Here is a 17,052-nt window from a genome sequence, read left to right on the forward strand (position 1 = left end):
AGTTGACCCTTTGGTTAAATATTACCGTAATCTTTGCAATACAGAAACTAACCAGTTACTTTCGAATTGGAAAAAAATGCACATTATCAATCAAAGAAACTATTCATTACTTTATCCGTTAATATTTACCACCGTTTCGATAAGGCCTTTACATACCCTCAACTATACCGTAAGAATCAGCTGGTCCTTTATGTTCAACGAATGTTACATAGGCACCGAGTCCACCGTCTGGGCCGCGTTTTCCACCAATAACTCTCATCCCCAGACCATGATCTACGTGTTACAAACGGATTAACTACGATGATGTGAATTCGTGTAATATTTTGAAGAGAATGTGGTGTAAGCATGGACGCTGAACGACGATACTTAAAACATAACTTAGTGCATATCTTTCAAAGCTTACCTCAAACATATCAGATAATAATGAGTATTTATTAAAAGGCTTATGATTATTTAAAATAATAAAATCCTCCTCGAATGATCAGAGTTTCTTTTCGGGTTAGAGTAAACGCTGAGAAAAGAACAAAAAGAATACCAACCTAAACAGGAGCAAACCCCAGAGTTAAAAATCTGTTCGCTCCAGATTCAGCTTTCACTGTATTTCAAGCAATATTCTTAATGACCAAAGGAAAGAACATTGTTTTAGTTTCGTACACTAACAGTTTAAGCAAGAAACAGAACAACCGAAACAGATTATTTTAATATGAGGACTATAATTCGGTTAGTCTGTTGTTTAGACACAGTTCCTTTTGTAAAGTATATGGGTTTTTTATTTGCAATTGGCTTTAAATGACATGTTTAAATTCATTTCATGAGATTTTCTTTAACCTGTGGTGGTAAGAATATCTTTTGTTTGTGTTTCCGAATTTGAATAGTACTTGGTGACAAAATTCCTAACTTCGTGATTTAGAATTCTGAAAAGCGGTAGACCTATTCAGTTCAAAAGACATTGTATCAATACAGAATTGATGCCAGGTGTCGTATTTATGTTTTTTTTTTAAATACTCGTATATTAAATCTGAAAATCTGCTTTTATTTGTTTAAATCGTTTTAGTTATGGAACGCTTTGGAAGAACTCTGTATACATCAACACGATCATAATTACTTCTCAAAAATATCAATTTACTCTTATTATGTTTCAGCAGAGAAAAATTCCATAAAAGTATTTACAGATTGTAAAAGAGATTATGTTATATTTGGCAAAGAGATTTTTTTTACAGGAAATAGAGATTGCCATAGAAGTATATGTTCTCGAATTTTGGGGCTCTTATTACACCGTGTACTATAGCTCTACAGTAAAATTTTATATCAATGAAAAATAAAAACATTTATTACACTGTTCAGATCATAAATGTAAATCTATCCCGAATTTGAACTTTCAACAAACCAAATAAAAAAGGGGGAAAATATCATGGTAAAATAGATCTTTATGAGAAAAATGTTCATTCATGTTGATGCGTCTCTCTATCACTTCCCACAATAGTATGGATCAATGATACATTGCTTATGCCATTATGTGATCGATTATTTTTCTTCCGGCAAACCTTAGTCTGAAACACTTTGTAAATAATCTGAACGCAGTTAACTTTCATACGTGTCTCCAGTAACTCACGATCTTTTTGATATTGTTAGATCCTACGTATCTTTGGTAACAATAATAGTAACTATTTTAGTTACATGCCTATCAAACAACTGTGACTGGTTCAAACGTAAAGAAGCTTTTTACTTACACCGAGGACTGTATGGAATACTATCTCTGTATAAAAGCACTTCTCTTGGTTTTAAATTATTGAAATAATCTGAAATATACAAGCCAAAGAAAGAAAACTACAAAACGGTTAAAACAAATATATCAACAAAGTAACAACCTTAAATTGTATCTGTTCAGGATTGAATAAACAGTACTTTTTCCTCTGTAATATATATTAATATAAGTTTCGAGAAGATTTGGTTATGATTTTTTTTTCATTTAACAGACGAAATTTTTTTAGTCTTACCGAAGGTCTATTATCAAAATTTCGAAAACTGATTCCATTGACAAAAAAAAACGAAAGCAGCTGTCATTCATGAAATGATGATAAAGTGCTTTAATTTCCTGTGGGTATGAGAAGAAAAAATAGTAATATGACGTACCACATCAAATATTATTTCACATTATCATCCCACATAATACAAGAAAAGGTAATGAAAAGGAATGGTCAATATAAACAAAATTATAAAAATCAATATTGACTCAATAAAACTAAATTTGTCGGAAACCACAATTTCCATAATGCATTCTATGGAACTGACAAGTCTGATAACAAATAATAATAGAAAGGATTAAAATGGAACAAGATAAAATACGACAATATGGTATAATTACATAATGGTCGCAAATCTATCACATCGAGTGGACCAATACCTTTTGTCGTCACAATGAATGTATTTCTGCCTTGCCATGAAATTACCAAAGAAACTTGCCGCAAGTGTTAATTACGAATTTATACTTATAGAAATCGGCAAAATTATGTTACAATTTGTTTCTAAAAGCAAAAAAGAAAAATATCTCCAATTGTAAATGAAGTTACTTAATTTCATTAACATGTGTGTCAATTTATATTTGATTTGAATTTCTGTTTTTGGTTTTTTTGTATTATTCTTCAATTTCGTCCGTGTTGTACATCCAGGTTCGAGTGTAATGCCATAATAAATAATGCGAAATACGATATTCTTTCCAATGGTACCAAAAAAACTGGAGCAGCACTTGCGAAGTTAAATGCGAGATATGCCCCCCTACCCAAAGGAAAAGTCGCGAAAATTGACATATTTTTTTTTCATTTCAAAACCCCTAGACTATTCATGATTAAGTATAAAATGGCTTATTTATTATATTGTGTTAAGTGCTGTCACAATTGATACTTCTTGGACTTGTTTGATGACTTGTGGCGACTGTACTTGCTTCCGTAAGTTCTTGGTACCATTGGAAAGCTTAGACATTCGGCAGCCTGATGACACCTATATATGTAATCGTTCTTTGTTCTGTAGAAAGTAGAAGCTTGAAGAATAAAAAAAACTTCTTTTTTACTTTTGCCTCAATGAGTTATAAAAATTAGCCAAAAACTAAAAAAAATGCTTCAGTTTATTTTTGGCGAACAAATTAATTCGTAAAAAGGAGTTATAAGGGTGCATGAAAATCATATTACGATTGATGAGTAGGGCACAGGAAGGATTACCTCCGCCCACGCACTAAAGCAAATGCAAATTATTTATTGTAGGCCTACGTTTAAGCCTGCCAGGTTTAGTGTTCAGTGTATCAGTATTGACGGAGAAAAGACCCCGAGGTGTTCCGTATAGACAACTTAAGCAATCGTATCCTTTAGGTACCAGTATCGTATTGCATATCCCTGAGCAGGTGTACGTCAAAACATGGATGCTAGAAAAATATAGTGCATTTTCTTTTTGCCTCTCTACAAACTAATATTTTGTCAAAAGATATGAACAATGACTTATAAAATAGAGCAAACATCACACTGTAAGATGAAGAACTTTTTTAAAAGAAAATCTATCATAATATCATAAAAATGTTCCACTGAAAAGGTTGGTTTGGTGAGTGCAAAACGAAAGTGAAAGTAGGGAAAATGGCTATTTATAGTTCGAGACTACTTTTCTGTCCGATCTTCGTGGACTCACCCTATTTTCTTTGCGGGAAATTATTTTTTCACATGTCCTTAGAAATGCTACATAAGTGAAAGTTTTATTGAATCAATTTACATATTTTTTTTTAAAATCCTAAAAATATTCACTTCACTATAGAAGTCTATGGGAAAATAAATACGATACTGAGACCTTTAGAGAGACCTTAATGGGAACTCCACAAAGTTTCTGATCATTTACTCCTGCTGTTAAATTATTGGTCAATCGGATATGCTGACTGCTTTAAGACATGTTATTGAAAGAAACTGGCTTTACTTCCGTCAATTATCGAAGCATGTGTTATACTTTAAGATATTATACAAACCTCGATAATACTGACTTGCATCCGACTGATTGGATCGTCTTGACCGAATAGATTCTTCGGAGCATCGTCTGCTATCGCTTTCTGTTGTACTGACTTTCAGACGATTTGTAGAATCGCCGTCGTGATTTGATGGATATTCTACTAAATCTGCAGACGCCGCTCTTGATCTGTCACGCGGTTTTGTGTGATATAGTCTCTCACGTGACGGTGATGGTGACGCTGAGTGCCGACGCCTGCTAGATGTCATATTGTCTGATATAATACTTGATGAACTACTGAAGCAAACAGCATCTTGTCTATGAATTTGAGATGAGCTAGTACTTTTGGAGTTTTGACCCTCCGATAAAGAGTCGTATGAACAGAAAAAAACAGGAACATCATTGGTATTCGTTGATTGGACGGATTCATGAGATGATCGTCTGTATCGTTCATCTTGGTGTTCTACACTTGGTGTTATTTTATTGGAACTATCTATTTTTGTGCACCTATCCGTTTTTGGATATTCACTTCGTCTAATTCTAATGTCGCTTACGTTTTCAATATTCATAAGTCTTCGTCTCTCCGAATTTCGTCTCCTTCGACCACTTTTGTAATCCCTGGGTACGTGTAAATAATTACTAGAATTGCAACATCCTTCATCATCACTTTGATTTTCCGAATTTGAATCAGAGTTGTGGTGTCTAATAATTTTATGGCGTTTCTTTTTCACGTCAGGCCTATTTGAATGACGTCTTGAATTTCTCCGCAAACGTCTTTCATAGTTATCATCATTATCACTTTCAAAGTCGCTGACTTCAACTGCTGTGCTGGCAAACATGCTTCTACGCCTGGGTGTTTGTTGCATTACAGGTTTTTGACTTGGCCTGTTAATTATGACTTCGGTGTCAGTTGCTGTTTCTGACGCAGATTCTGATAAGGATGAACACTCTTGTCTATTTGTAAATTCCTGTAATTTTTTGAATGTGTTAATGCTGTTTATCGCTATATTGTTTAAAATCTCTTGCTATACGATAATTTTCAATCTCACGCCAGTCAAGTGAAAATGAAAATTATAGCTAGTTTTTATGTCCTCGCGTGACATACAAGCAACAGCGTAGGAATATTTGACGACCTAAATAACCGTCTGTTTGTTTACTGTGTATGAAATAATGGCTAATTTGCGGCATTATTTTCTAGTTTATAATAGAAAATGATTAAATATAGTAACTTACCCGATAAGAATGAATAAGTCCCTAAATTATTCCACAAATTTTAAACACGAGCGTAATAGTTTTTTTTTCAAATGATATGTATCACAGCTGCACAACATAAAGTGACACCACGTAGCAAGTCGCCGAAAAATAGTTCCGATAGGAAACTTTGCAGCGCTTATAAAACTTACATATTTAGGTCAGGAAAATAAAAATAGAACACAACTAATACCTTACACTTCAGCAAAACAGCGATAAACAGATCATCAAATATTTTTTCAACTCGCGGAAGTTTATCATGCTCATCCCGTCTCGCGGCGAAGCCGCTCGAGGAGATAAGCATGAGAAACTCCCTCTCGTTGAAAAAATATTAAATAATCAAATATTCTCCAACAAAATGTGTCATTCATATAGAGACATTTTTCTTCTTTTGTCATCAATTTTTGAAAACCAAAACCATCACTTGAAAAACTACAACTTAAATGTATTTGAAAAATATGAATCTAGATGTGGTTCCTTTTAATAAAAAAAAATGAAAATTGAAAAAAATAAAAACCTGTACACAACCATAAAAAACCTTATTTTACTTAAACATCGTCATGTTGGGATTTTTTCAAATAGTATATATATCATCGTGTATACGGTAAAAAACATTGCGATATTTCCCTATCTCCAATACTCGAAGAACAAAAACGTTCAATAAAGGAGTTGTCTACAGAAATGATGAGAAATGGAAACAGTTCATCAATAGTAAATGTAAAATAGAGAAGAGACAAAACAAAACAAATTTTCTCTTTCAGTTTTGGTTTCAGTGAAATCAGGGGAGATCACGATTAGAATTTCATTCAAGTATAAGCCTTGTAAATGCTACCGAAGTGTTTTGACGAAAAGAAGCATGTCGGACAGTGAATGATTAAAGACCCTTCTAAGGTGAAGGCTTTTAATAAATAGAGTAATTGTAATTTTGTAAATTTTTGTAACATTTATATTTTGTCAATAATTCAAGAGGACGTTCTCTGCATGATTTTTTTCAGTTCATTTAATCTCCGTTTATCAGTCTTTTTTTTATTAATATAATTATTTGTCATGAAGTGTAAAATCAAAACAAACATTTGTAATAATAGACCAATTTACAAAATACATCATGATGACCGCCGTCCAAGGACGAGACGTGTCGACCAGAAAGGCATAAGTAATCCATAGCAGTGAAAACCGGGTGTTGTTGTCTTTTTGACGATATAAAATACATATTATTAAGGATTATTGCCGTATTAATTATTTAAAATCAATAAATCAACACAAGCCATGTGTTGTCATTCTTTCAATGGTACGTCGATTATGTAATATTAATATCTTTGTTCCATTTTGATCGTTGATCGTTTGTCAGTCTGTATATGCATGTGTTATATAATGTCAAAAGTGACTTTTATACAAGTTTTTTTGCTGAAAGAAACAGGCAAAAAAAAATGGTAATCTAACATAATAAAAATACAGTGGAATACAAATAAGAACATTATTCACTTTTATTCTCTCTTCACGGTTTATATGGTCCGAAAAATTTATATTTGACAAAAGACGAATCTAAATTTTATTTTCATGGTGAACTCAAAAACATTAATACTAAGGTGGTTTCAGTCATGACCTTTATAAGATTGCAAGAAATTAAATACACAAAAATCTTTGTCATCGATGTGTTTTAAAGTCTTTCATAAATGTAAGTTTCCAGTTAATGAGAAGATTTATTATTAAAAATTATTTAATGCAGTTTAATATAACTCTGTTGTGTCATATAAATTTTGAAAGTTAACTACGTTGTTATGGTCAGTATATATACACTTTACCAGAATAATAATCGGTACTAGGTTGTAGAGGTAAGAGTCTTCAACTGTCTTGTTTAAGTTTATATGGCTTACTACGGTTAAAATATACTAGTACATGAAATATGTTAGGTTCTATACTCAGAATTATTCGTTGTGATTAACAAAAATATGATAAGTGAAGAAAAAATAAGATAAAGGAGACATTCTAATCAATTCTAACTACTTACCTCAATATCCGACGAGTCAACATCAATAGAATCTAACTTTTCGTGAAAGGCTTGTTTGTTTAGACTAGGTTGGGCCTTGTGACCGTGGTACCATTCCCCAGTTTTACACAGGAGTTCCCTTTTCAGTTGGCACATGTTACATTGCCATCTGCCGCGTCCTCTCTATGGTCAATACATAAATAAACATCATTTCAATAGAGAGTCTTCATCTAAGATGTATTGATATGTCTAATTCGGGAAGGAAATATCTCAAGATTAACTTAATTTTTAAGAAAATCAGTAGGACTTATGTGCTTGACTTTGTTTAGTTTGGTCACAATTTCGTTATTATTGTCTTGCCTTGTTTTTGTTTTTGTTTGTTTGTTTTACGTTGTCTCTTTGTTTTTTTTTCATTCTTACATAACTCATGTGTAAATTCCTTTTTCAGTCTGAATTCACTATGCGAAGAATAATGATAGTTTTCGAGATATAAAAAAAACAAAACTTTTACATTTGTGAATGCTTGTTTTAGACTCTTGTAGCAAAAGTATTAACAACAAAACATAATTCGACATTTGGAGCTCAAATGCCGTTTGTATCGGTGCTTTGAAGCAGACATTTTATCAAATTGTTTCAACTCCTCGTTTTATTACAGTGAAGGCTTATTTTTTGTCCTATATATACACAGAAAAAATGCAACATGTTTTTCATTTGTTTTGAAAACACTTGAAAAACATGTTCATCATATGTTTCTCATATGTTTAGGACCACTATCAAAAACGTGTGAAAAACAAAATTACTAACGAATAAATTCATGAAAAACATTGGAACAGAAATCATATGCTATTTATATGTTTTCAATTGGATTCCATGTATGAAAAGAGTATGGTTTCCATATTTTTGAAAACATCATTTTATGTATTTTAAAGCACAAAAACAACATGTGTTTACCATACTGATCCTAACATGTTTCGATATGTTAAAACATATATAGCATCTTGTTCTGTGTATTGATGGTTCCACCGGAAGTGCATGACTTGTGCGATTCTGAAAGTCTTTTTTAAACAGGACCCCCTTACCTATGTGCATGATTATAATCCAGCTACTTAATTGCTTTAATGATTTTTTTAAATTTCTTTTTGTTTGTTTGTTTGGTTTGTTTTGTTTTGAGATTTTCTATGTAGTATTTTTTGTTTTGTCTTATCGACACAAATCTTATCTACTTTTTTTCTAATCGTGATTTTCTTCAATAAACTGATATAACGTGTTTCATAAAATTTTTAAATATCAGTATAAATTTTCGTGTGACTAACCTTGCTGGATTTGAGACTATATGAATCTCTAACGTATGCACCACATCTCTGACAAACCCTCTTCCTGCAGTCATAACACACTCGACCGATACCATCAGCAAACTTAGTTTTATAACACAACCTGCATAATCTTAAATCTATATGTTTTAACTTCCCCTTTGTACTACTCTGTCTTTTCACTTGGCACTCATATTCCCGAAGCTGTTCTTTAATTTGTCTGCGAAAAATTATATAATATATCATTTGTAGATGTAAATGTCTGACCGTTTATCACAAAAATCAGAGATGATGTATAATATTCAGATGACAATGTAGCTAATGATGAACATGACCATAGAGATTGGTGTTATATATTGTCAGAATGTTTAACTGTCATTTTGTCGATCTGACCACAATATGGGTTAATCATCTCTCTAGTTTTTTTTTTACTGCAAAAAACTTGGCTAACTTCTACTCTCAGTTATATTTCTTATGACAAATCTGCACCTACGACAGAAATAAATATCATCATAGAATACTGCCATCAAAAGCAGTGTATTTTAAAATAATCTGTCTGAAACAGAAATTGGCTTATTCAAAACTATGTTCGGATTGGTTCACTCCATTACGTTAGTAGAAGGTTTAAGACTACTTTTTCAGCAACTTATATTTACAATACTATTTGCAATAATGGTGTTATAAGTTAAGATATGTTATGATGTCTAAACAAAATGAAAGATGTTTGAAATATATTCATTAGGAACAAAATCATTAGAACCCAGCCAAGTAATGACCATCATTAGTTTTCCTGTAATCAATGTGCTATTTCGAACACCCATGGTACACTATCATGATTTTTATTACGTCAGAAGCTGTGAACACATGATTGTTGTTATTGGAATAAATTTTTTTACTAATTTTGTACTAGTTCAATAGAATGCCATTTAAGTGAAACTGAGTAATTCATTTAAAAAAAACAATCAGATGGCGATTATTGTAATCTACGTAAATTTAAGAATTTGAAGTACAAACAAAAGTATACAAAAGTGACGTATAACACATTTAGGACGCATTTATTTTTCAATTAAAAAAACATTTTGTATCTTGCTAAAAATCGAACGGAAGAGATATGCAAATTCTTCTTAAAGTATTATGATAATCATTGTAAGTGAGCAGACACAAAAAGGCCTTTGCCTAAGTATGAAATAGCATTGTGATGTCCTTACTTACGATAAATTTTATCAAATCTTCCACAGTGCCGATTGATTGTATGTTCCATTTTATACTTGTTCATTATAGCTTCAACACTCAACAAGTCTGTGTTTTTTATCATTGTGTCAGGAAATTAACAGTGAAGTAATACAAAACGCACGACACATTTAAAACAAATCAAAAATTAAAACGCAGTTTTTGTTGCAAGTTTATGCATTTTTCATTAAATAATGATACGATTTTACTGGAGTTAATTCAGAACTTGTGGACGTGAGATGAATATCGTACTCCTGGATAATAAAATTGTTGATTTATATTTGTTACAAGCAATCAACAAAATATCAGCCTAATAGACTCTAACGACTTGAATATATGGCTGACTTCATTATTTCATTACTGCATTTTCTCCTCGACTCGTGCTTTATTTGTAGTTTCCGAATGATTCAGAGATAAAATTTTCATGTCCAGTGATCAGAACGTTATCGCAACCTTCAGACCTTATACATGTTTTTTGGGGGGGCTACGTAACGGTCTGTCCGATCTTAAACATAAAGTACGAGTCCCTTATTACTTTTGTTCAATGATTTTATCAAATAAAAAACAGACACAGAAAGCAATCGAAAGTATGCATTGTTGGAGTATATACGGGCAACTATTTCGCTGTACTTGTGTATAATGTTGTTTGTGGCCAGCTGAAGCCTGCCATGTGGTGTGAGGGTTTCCTCGTTCACTGAAGACTCATGTTGACCATAATTGAGTTGCCATTTTTCATCGCAGTGTGGTTGTTGACGACTCTTTGATATATTCACCAAATCATCTTTGATATATTCACCAAATCAGGCAAGAAGGTGCATGTGCATGTAAGTCGCTTTTTTTTCATTGAAAGCGTGGTTTGTTATCAATACTTCACTTACTCGATTCTGTTTTTCTCTTTATTTTCAAATTCCTCTTGCCTTCTGATGACATCATTTAGTGCTGCCAGCTCAACTGAGCTAAGACCGGTAAGATCTGGGGACGGTGGAGGTTGTGGACTCCTTGGACGTTTAATGTCGTTGTTATTAGGACCCAGGTGTTTCCCTTTAAAGGCCTGTAAAAGAAAAATACGAACAAAAAATAACACATGCAATGAACTTTTGATGACTTGAATCTTTAGTTCTTATTCGACAGGAATTAAGAGGATTATGGTTAAAATATGGATAAATATAAAGATGCAAAAAATTCAAAATAAATACAATATATAGAAACCCCAAAAAGCTGAAAGTAAAATCTTGCCTTCGATTTAAACAGAAAAAAAAATACACTGAATACCAAAGTTTACTGGTATGATTTGAGACATGTGATCTTCCTTTAATTTAACGTAATGTAAAACCAAAAGTTTGATAATGAACGATATATTTGTTACGCTCGAAAAGAAAGTAATGCAGAAACGTATAACTACATGGGATATATTTGCCGGGGCAACTAATACTGCAGCTGCATAATATATAGATTTTGATTCAGTATGAAAAATATTCTACTCGCAAATATTGTACTGAAAGCCAGTGATTTTGGTTTGCCACTTGCTCAGCGTCGTCAAATACGGACATACATTATGATATGGACCCAAATATATGTATACACAGTATAATAATCTACTATTCATTACTGTAAACCTGTATTGGACAAGACAATTTCAGTACAATTATTATAACGTAAATACTATAAACGTATTAAATGTCGCGAATTCTGTTAAGTGGACATATTCGCGTGCATCAATTTCTGCGATTTCAAAAAATTATTAGCGTTATATAGTGTTAAAAAATCGACTTCGCGGTTACTATTTTTCGCGTTTATTTTTATTATTCCATTGCGAAAATACCGAAAATTAGTACACCGCAAAAATTAATACGTTTACAGTATACAACTACCACAAATCTCTCCCGACATACACTGTGGGCACTAATAAAAGAATTGTATGACCTACTCCTCTATGACCGTGCAATATAGTAACAATATACATGTATACTTGATGGACTGTTAGTATAGAAACATCTGACTGCACATAACCAACAATTGGAGAATTGCGTTTTATTTCAGGAAAATTTAGAGGTTCTAAACGGTTTAAAATGTAGCTGCAAAATTGAAATGTTTAATAATATGGGCGATTTAAGTAACAATGATTGTTAGTCAATTTAAAACTTCAACTGACAAATGAAACAAAACTATCACAGCCAATCTATTTTCGGACTTAGCGAATTAAATCAAACTTTCCATCCCGCTGGAGTTGTTATCTCTTTGAAATATTTGTATTCACCATATTCATTCTCCTTATATATTTACAGAGCAGAAATCGTAGGGTTTGTCATTTTGAAGGTTCAAAGCATGATTGTTATCCCACCTTCAAAACAAAATATCTAGATTTTCAGACCGATGTTTTCGGGTATCAAGCAGTTTAAATTTTCTTTAATTTTAGAAAGTATATTTAATTGAACGTGCAACTATAACGATGTGGTGTGATGATTTAGTCATTGATTCATCTTCCAGTATTGTAACTTTAAGTTATATAGCAAAATATACTTAATATAAGATAAATAAAAAGACACCACAAAAACTATTTTCCGGGATTCAGTCTTATATTATTTGATTAAAACCGTACCAAAAAATTGGTTATCAAAAAAGTCAGTTGGAAATCAATCTAACTAAAACTATAATAAATATCTCTCTCAATTCATATTGTCCGATTGAGACCTTAATCCCAATGAATAAAAATATTATCTAACCTGATATGCATACAGAATAAATGCTTTTGTAAAGTTCAGTATCAGATACTTGTTGTTCATATATTCTATAAATCCATATAGATATTCTTGAACTCTGGAAATACTCTAGTAAAATTGATGACATCAAAATGAATGTAGTCCACTTAAACGGCAGGGAAATACTCAATAAGATGTGGACAAATGTGATTGCTATATATGTTAATACTACTCTGATAGCAAGAGACAAAATTAAACGACGAGGTTAAAATTCTAAGCTAAATGACAGACTATAAATTTCTTCCGTGGAGTGTATAATTGATTCTGTAGAGATTGAGAGTCGACATAACGAACAATTGAACAGCATGAAGTCAATTGTTCATGTCAATACTTCTAATTACAGAACACTATATCTCCTGTATATGAAAGCCAGAAAGATAAGAAATATGTTTACCTTTTTGAAGATGTTCGCCATAGTACCATCCCTGTTAAATCAGCTAACCACTTACTGTCATGTCATCTAGAAAAAAGAAAATATGGCACATAGTCGTATCAAAACTAATATTCCATTGTTTGCGCGATGAAAATCGATAAAAGATTATCACTTCTTCGCTAATTGAACTGAAAATCATAATTATCACCTGTTGCGTCGAACAGAACTGCTCACTACAATTTTCGCGGGGAAAACTGTCACAAAAAATGCATTTAGTATAGTAACAGGTAATCTTCTAATATCTAAGGAAGTCCAGGATAATCGTGTTACAACCCACATTAACAAAAGTACTTAAACCTTAAAGCATACTTGAAATGTGATGTTTGTAATTTACGGAACAAATCACATCTTAAAAGACCACTATTTAAATACAATGTTTGTAACATAAGGAACAAGTCACATCTTATAAGACCATTCGTTGTGTCAGTTTGTATTGTAGAAGACCTTAATTTGTTATAACATGATAATGACACTAATTGAACCACGGTTTCTGTGATTTCAATTTACTCCAACTGTGGGATCACTGCATGTTTAATTAATAGCTTTGACGTGGAAGGTTGTTCAGACCATTAGTCGGATGCGTCATTATTCGCATGTAGTAATACAAAAATACAAATTGAACAGTCTAAATTTTTTGTGTATCAAAAATTCAATTCGAATATTTTTTTTAATTCCAGCGATTTAGTTCCTTAAGAAGGGTGATAACCGAACTGATAAAATCTAGGCAATAGTCAAAAGGAATATACAAAATGGAAAGTCCGTGTATAACAAAAGGCAATATCAGGGTAAAAACCAGACAGTTGGATACAGCAGCAATAGTCCTGACTTGGTACAATGGAAAGGGTGGATTAAACATTTTATAATGGCTCAATTATTCAGGTGGCGTTCAATAACTTCCCCGGGCATGTACTAAGACCAGTATTCAGTCTCATTATAAACCCCCTATCTATGAGCGTTAAATTCCTAGATACGAGCTGTTAAAATATAAAGAAGAAATGTTTAATTTTATAAGAGACCGCCAGTTTGAATTCAAGGATTATCACTTAGTTTTTATTCCATGCTAAAAATAACGGTTTGTTAATTTTTTTAGTCCCCGATAGGCCACATTCACATTGCGTGTATGTGTTCATAGTTCAAATGTCAAGTAGAGGTGTTTGCAAAACATCGCTGATTGAAGACACTACTGGTTACAGGGCTCCATCAAGCATGCTATTGACCGCTGGTTGGTTTGGAGTCAGAATAAGTATCCTACTCGGATAACATGCCTACCTGCAGACCGTTGCTTCTGAGACCTAGCACAGTGAAGATCCGATTCAGCATATCATAGCATAGCATAAAGCAAGATTATGCTCGATTGGTCAAACGTTCTCTTTCTAAAATGCTTGACGTACCTGCATCTGTCATACGACGTTTAACCACACTCAATTGATCAACCAACCAACAATTAGTTATATGTGATACCTTCTACATTGGAATTTGATATGAAATGCCTAGACTATTGGAACCCACCCGAGGCCGTATACTTGGAAAATTTAATTTAGATAACCATTTTCAGAAAACTCGTCGAAACAAACGAAATTTACAGAGAAAAGCAATTATTTACGAAATTAGAAAAATCAAGAGGTGAAATCAAAACACATTACCAATATATATTAAGTAAATTAAGTACTAAGAACTAGGATATTGTTGAAGGATATAAGTATAAACAATAAACTTTGTGCGATTTTGTTGCATATACTACTAGTTGTCTAAGTTTTACAAACGACATGGTACTTATCTGCAGCAATGAAAATCAGTACAAGGTAGAGAGACTGCTTCGTCAATTTTCGAAACATTTGCAGAAAATATGTATGTATACGCTCTGGACAAGTAATAATGGTGGTGCATACTATCGGTTTTAGTGTTTGAAAACAGATCAACCCATTTGTCTACCACAAAGACTATATTATCTTACAGATTTACTCCCCATGCCCACCGTTGTGAGTAGAAACTTTCCATGTGTTTATGATATGGCCTTGTCTTTAACCAAATAAGAGTATCAAATTGCAAAATAAATTCTACAATAAATAGGATTTGGTATTAGATTTATATCAGGTACAGTAATCTGACTTACAATCACACTTCTCGCAGTGATTACCATGTCTCTCTAAAATCAATTTCCTGGCTTGCCTCATAGAAATTTAATTACTGCAAAAGTTCAAAATGATACGTTACTTTATGTTTCTTTAGAAAAAAGACAAAATATGTCACTATGCATTTGGCGTAAGCATTCCTTAGAGTGAATATACGACTTCCGTTTGAATACTATATGTCTGCTAGTCCACATAAATATCCCAAATTATCCCATGTTTGAACACATTTCTGTCTTAAAATCAAATATTTGAATGAAGTACCGCTTTTTACTAGGTCAGCATCATTGCTTTTTCCAGTATCGTTAGTATATAACATGACAAAAATAGGAGTCTTGCACAAACCATATCATTTATCAATGTTTCGCACCATTACATTATTCATGTGAACTTTTGGCGCAAAATACAAAAACAAAAACAAAAAACCAAAAAAACATAAACAAAAAACAAACAAAAACAAAAATGACATAAATTTAAAAAGGTAGTTCAGGATTTTCTTGCGGAACAAAATATATTACACATTTCCATTTTCGCGTAAAGTAGAATATGCGCATTTTTACCTATGTGTTCGACTTAAGTACACCTCTGTCTTAAAACCAGGCAGAGACTTATAATGGTTGATTCATGCATTTCTTAATGCCAGATATTTTTATAGCATATAATTCTGTAGGTCCAATAGAAACTGTGTTAGGAAATATAAGTGCTAATAAAAATATTATGTTTTTTAATTTATTGTAATCAAGCTATTTCTGAATAAAATGTGCTTAAACTAAAAGTAGTTCATTGGAGATATAAAAAAAATTGGTTATGTTCTACTACAGAAAAAGTGCGGGGAAATTTCCCACCAGAATTTTTACACCATAAACAGTCAAAAAATATTTCAAGATAATAATTTTGATTGGAAATCCTTCAGCAGGCCTCATAAAACTGTATTCAAAAAGAACAATACAGATGAAAGTTGCCCAATGGAAATGTTAACACTTAAATTTTGGTTATATTCTACAACAGAAAAAATAAGGGAAAACTTCCAGCCATAATTTTTACACATGAAAGAGTAATCAAGGGAACCAAGGTTATAGCGGTAATCAAAAGAATGTAATCCAGGGACAAAGACCCGACATGGAAAACAGACATACACAACAAAGAACATACAGTAACTAAAATCATACATACAAAGTAACAAAAGCAAATGAGCACCTCGGACTCCACTAAAAACTATGAACATAGGAAAGGTTGTTTTAAGGACCTAACAAATGTATTAATACAGTTTCATTGATTAAAATATGACGATTCTGGTTTTTAGGCAGAATCATATTATAAATAACCGTATTTTGATTAAGTTGCTCTTGCTCATTTATTTATTGTATTTTTTCATTTTTTTTCTTTTTCTTTTTCTCCTCTTTTTGTTTTTTAGGCGGTGAATCAAAATTTACAATTGTTCAATGTTACACGAACGCAGAAGTTACCCAAGGCTCGGTCTTGGAACCTTTACTTGTCTTATTATATATATACATGTCATTGAGTATATCAAATCTTGATAAAATCTATCATACACATATTCTACCATTACTTGAAGGTATAATACCACTTTTAAGGGGAAACAGTCGCCTACACATACTAGAAAGTAGTCCGTAAAAAAGAAATAGTTACTAGGATGCATTGTATATTTTTGTGATGTAGCCAGTATATGCAAACTGGGTATCATCTGAAAGTTTATCATACCATGTACACACTGGAGACAACAGTTTTTAGCTCTGATGTAGAGAAAAAAATTAGAGCCTAGATCTTAAGCCCATTTATTCATCAAATTTCCAAAACGAAAGTTTACTATTTTTAGTACCTGTCTACTTTCACTTCAACGTTCTTTCTTTGAAGCCATTAAAGGCATGCTGCAGTTTTAATGAGAGTCTTTAAAGGGTCCTCTCTATAAAAAAAAAATCTGTTAAAGTTCATTTTAACAAATTTTAAAAAAGAT

The 17,052-nt window shown here is 32.3% G+C and overlaps 1 protein-coding gene across 1 annotated transcript in view; it reads right to left on the minus strand.

Moving 5' to 3' along the window:
* The window catches only part of LOC148629343 (regulating synaptic membrane exocytosis protein 2-like), a 37,757-nt gene extending 20,705 nt beyond the window's left edge, over window positions 1-17,052 (minus strand). Inside the window, exons 1-9 of the mRNA XM_088548643.1 lie at window positions 16,918-17,052; window positions 15,062-15,135; window positions 12,910-12,975; window positions 10,635-10,807; window positions 8,530-8,746; window positions 7,238-7,399; window positions 4,001-4,946; window positions 1,731-1,799; window positions 157-273 (exon numbers count right to left, since the gene is read on the minus strand). Of these exons, the coding sequence (XP_088404769.1) occupies window positions 157-273; window positions 1,731-1,799; window positions 4,001-4,946; window positions 7,238-7,399; window positions 8,530-8,746; window positions 10,635-10,807; window positions 12,910-12,930 (1,705 nt within the window). The 5' untranslated portion in view covers window positions 12,931-12,975; window positions 15,062-15,135; window positions 16,918-17,052. The remainder of the gene's footprint in view (window positions 1-156; window positions 274-1,730; window positions 1,800-4,000; window positions 4,947-7,237; window positions 7,400-8,529; window positions 8,747-10,634; window positions 10,808-12,909; window positions 12,976-15,061; window positions 15,136-16,917) is intronic.

Source organism: Perna viridis, chromosome 1 (assembly GCF_037379345.1).
Source record: "Perna viridis isolate PV_CMFRI_1.1 ecotype Kerala chromosome 1, ASM3737934v1, whole genome shotgun sequence".
In the NCBI taxonomy this organism is placed as follows: domain Eukaryota; kingdom Metazoa; phylum Mollusca; class Bivalvia; order Mytilida; family Mytilidae; genus Perna; species Perna viridis.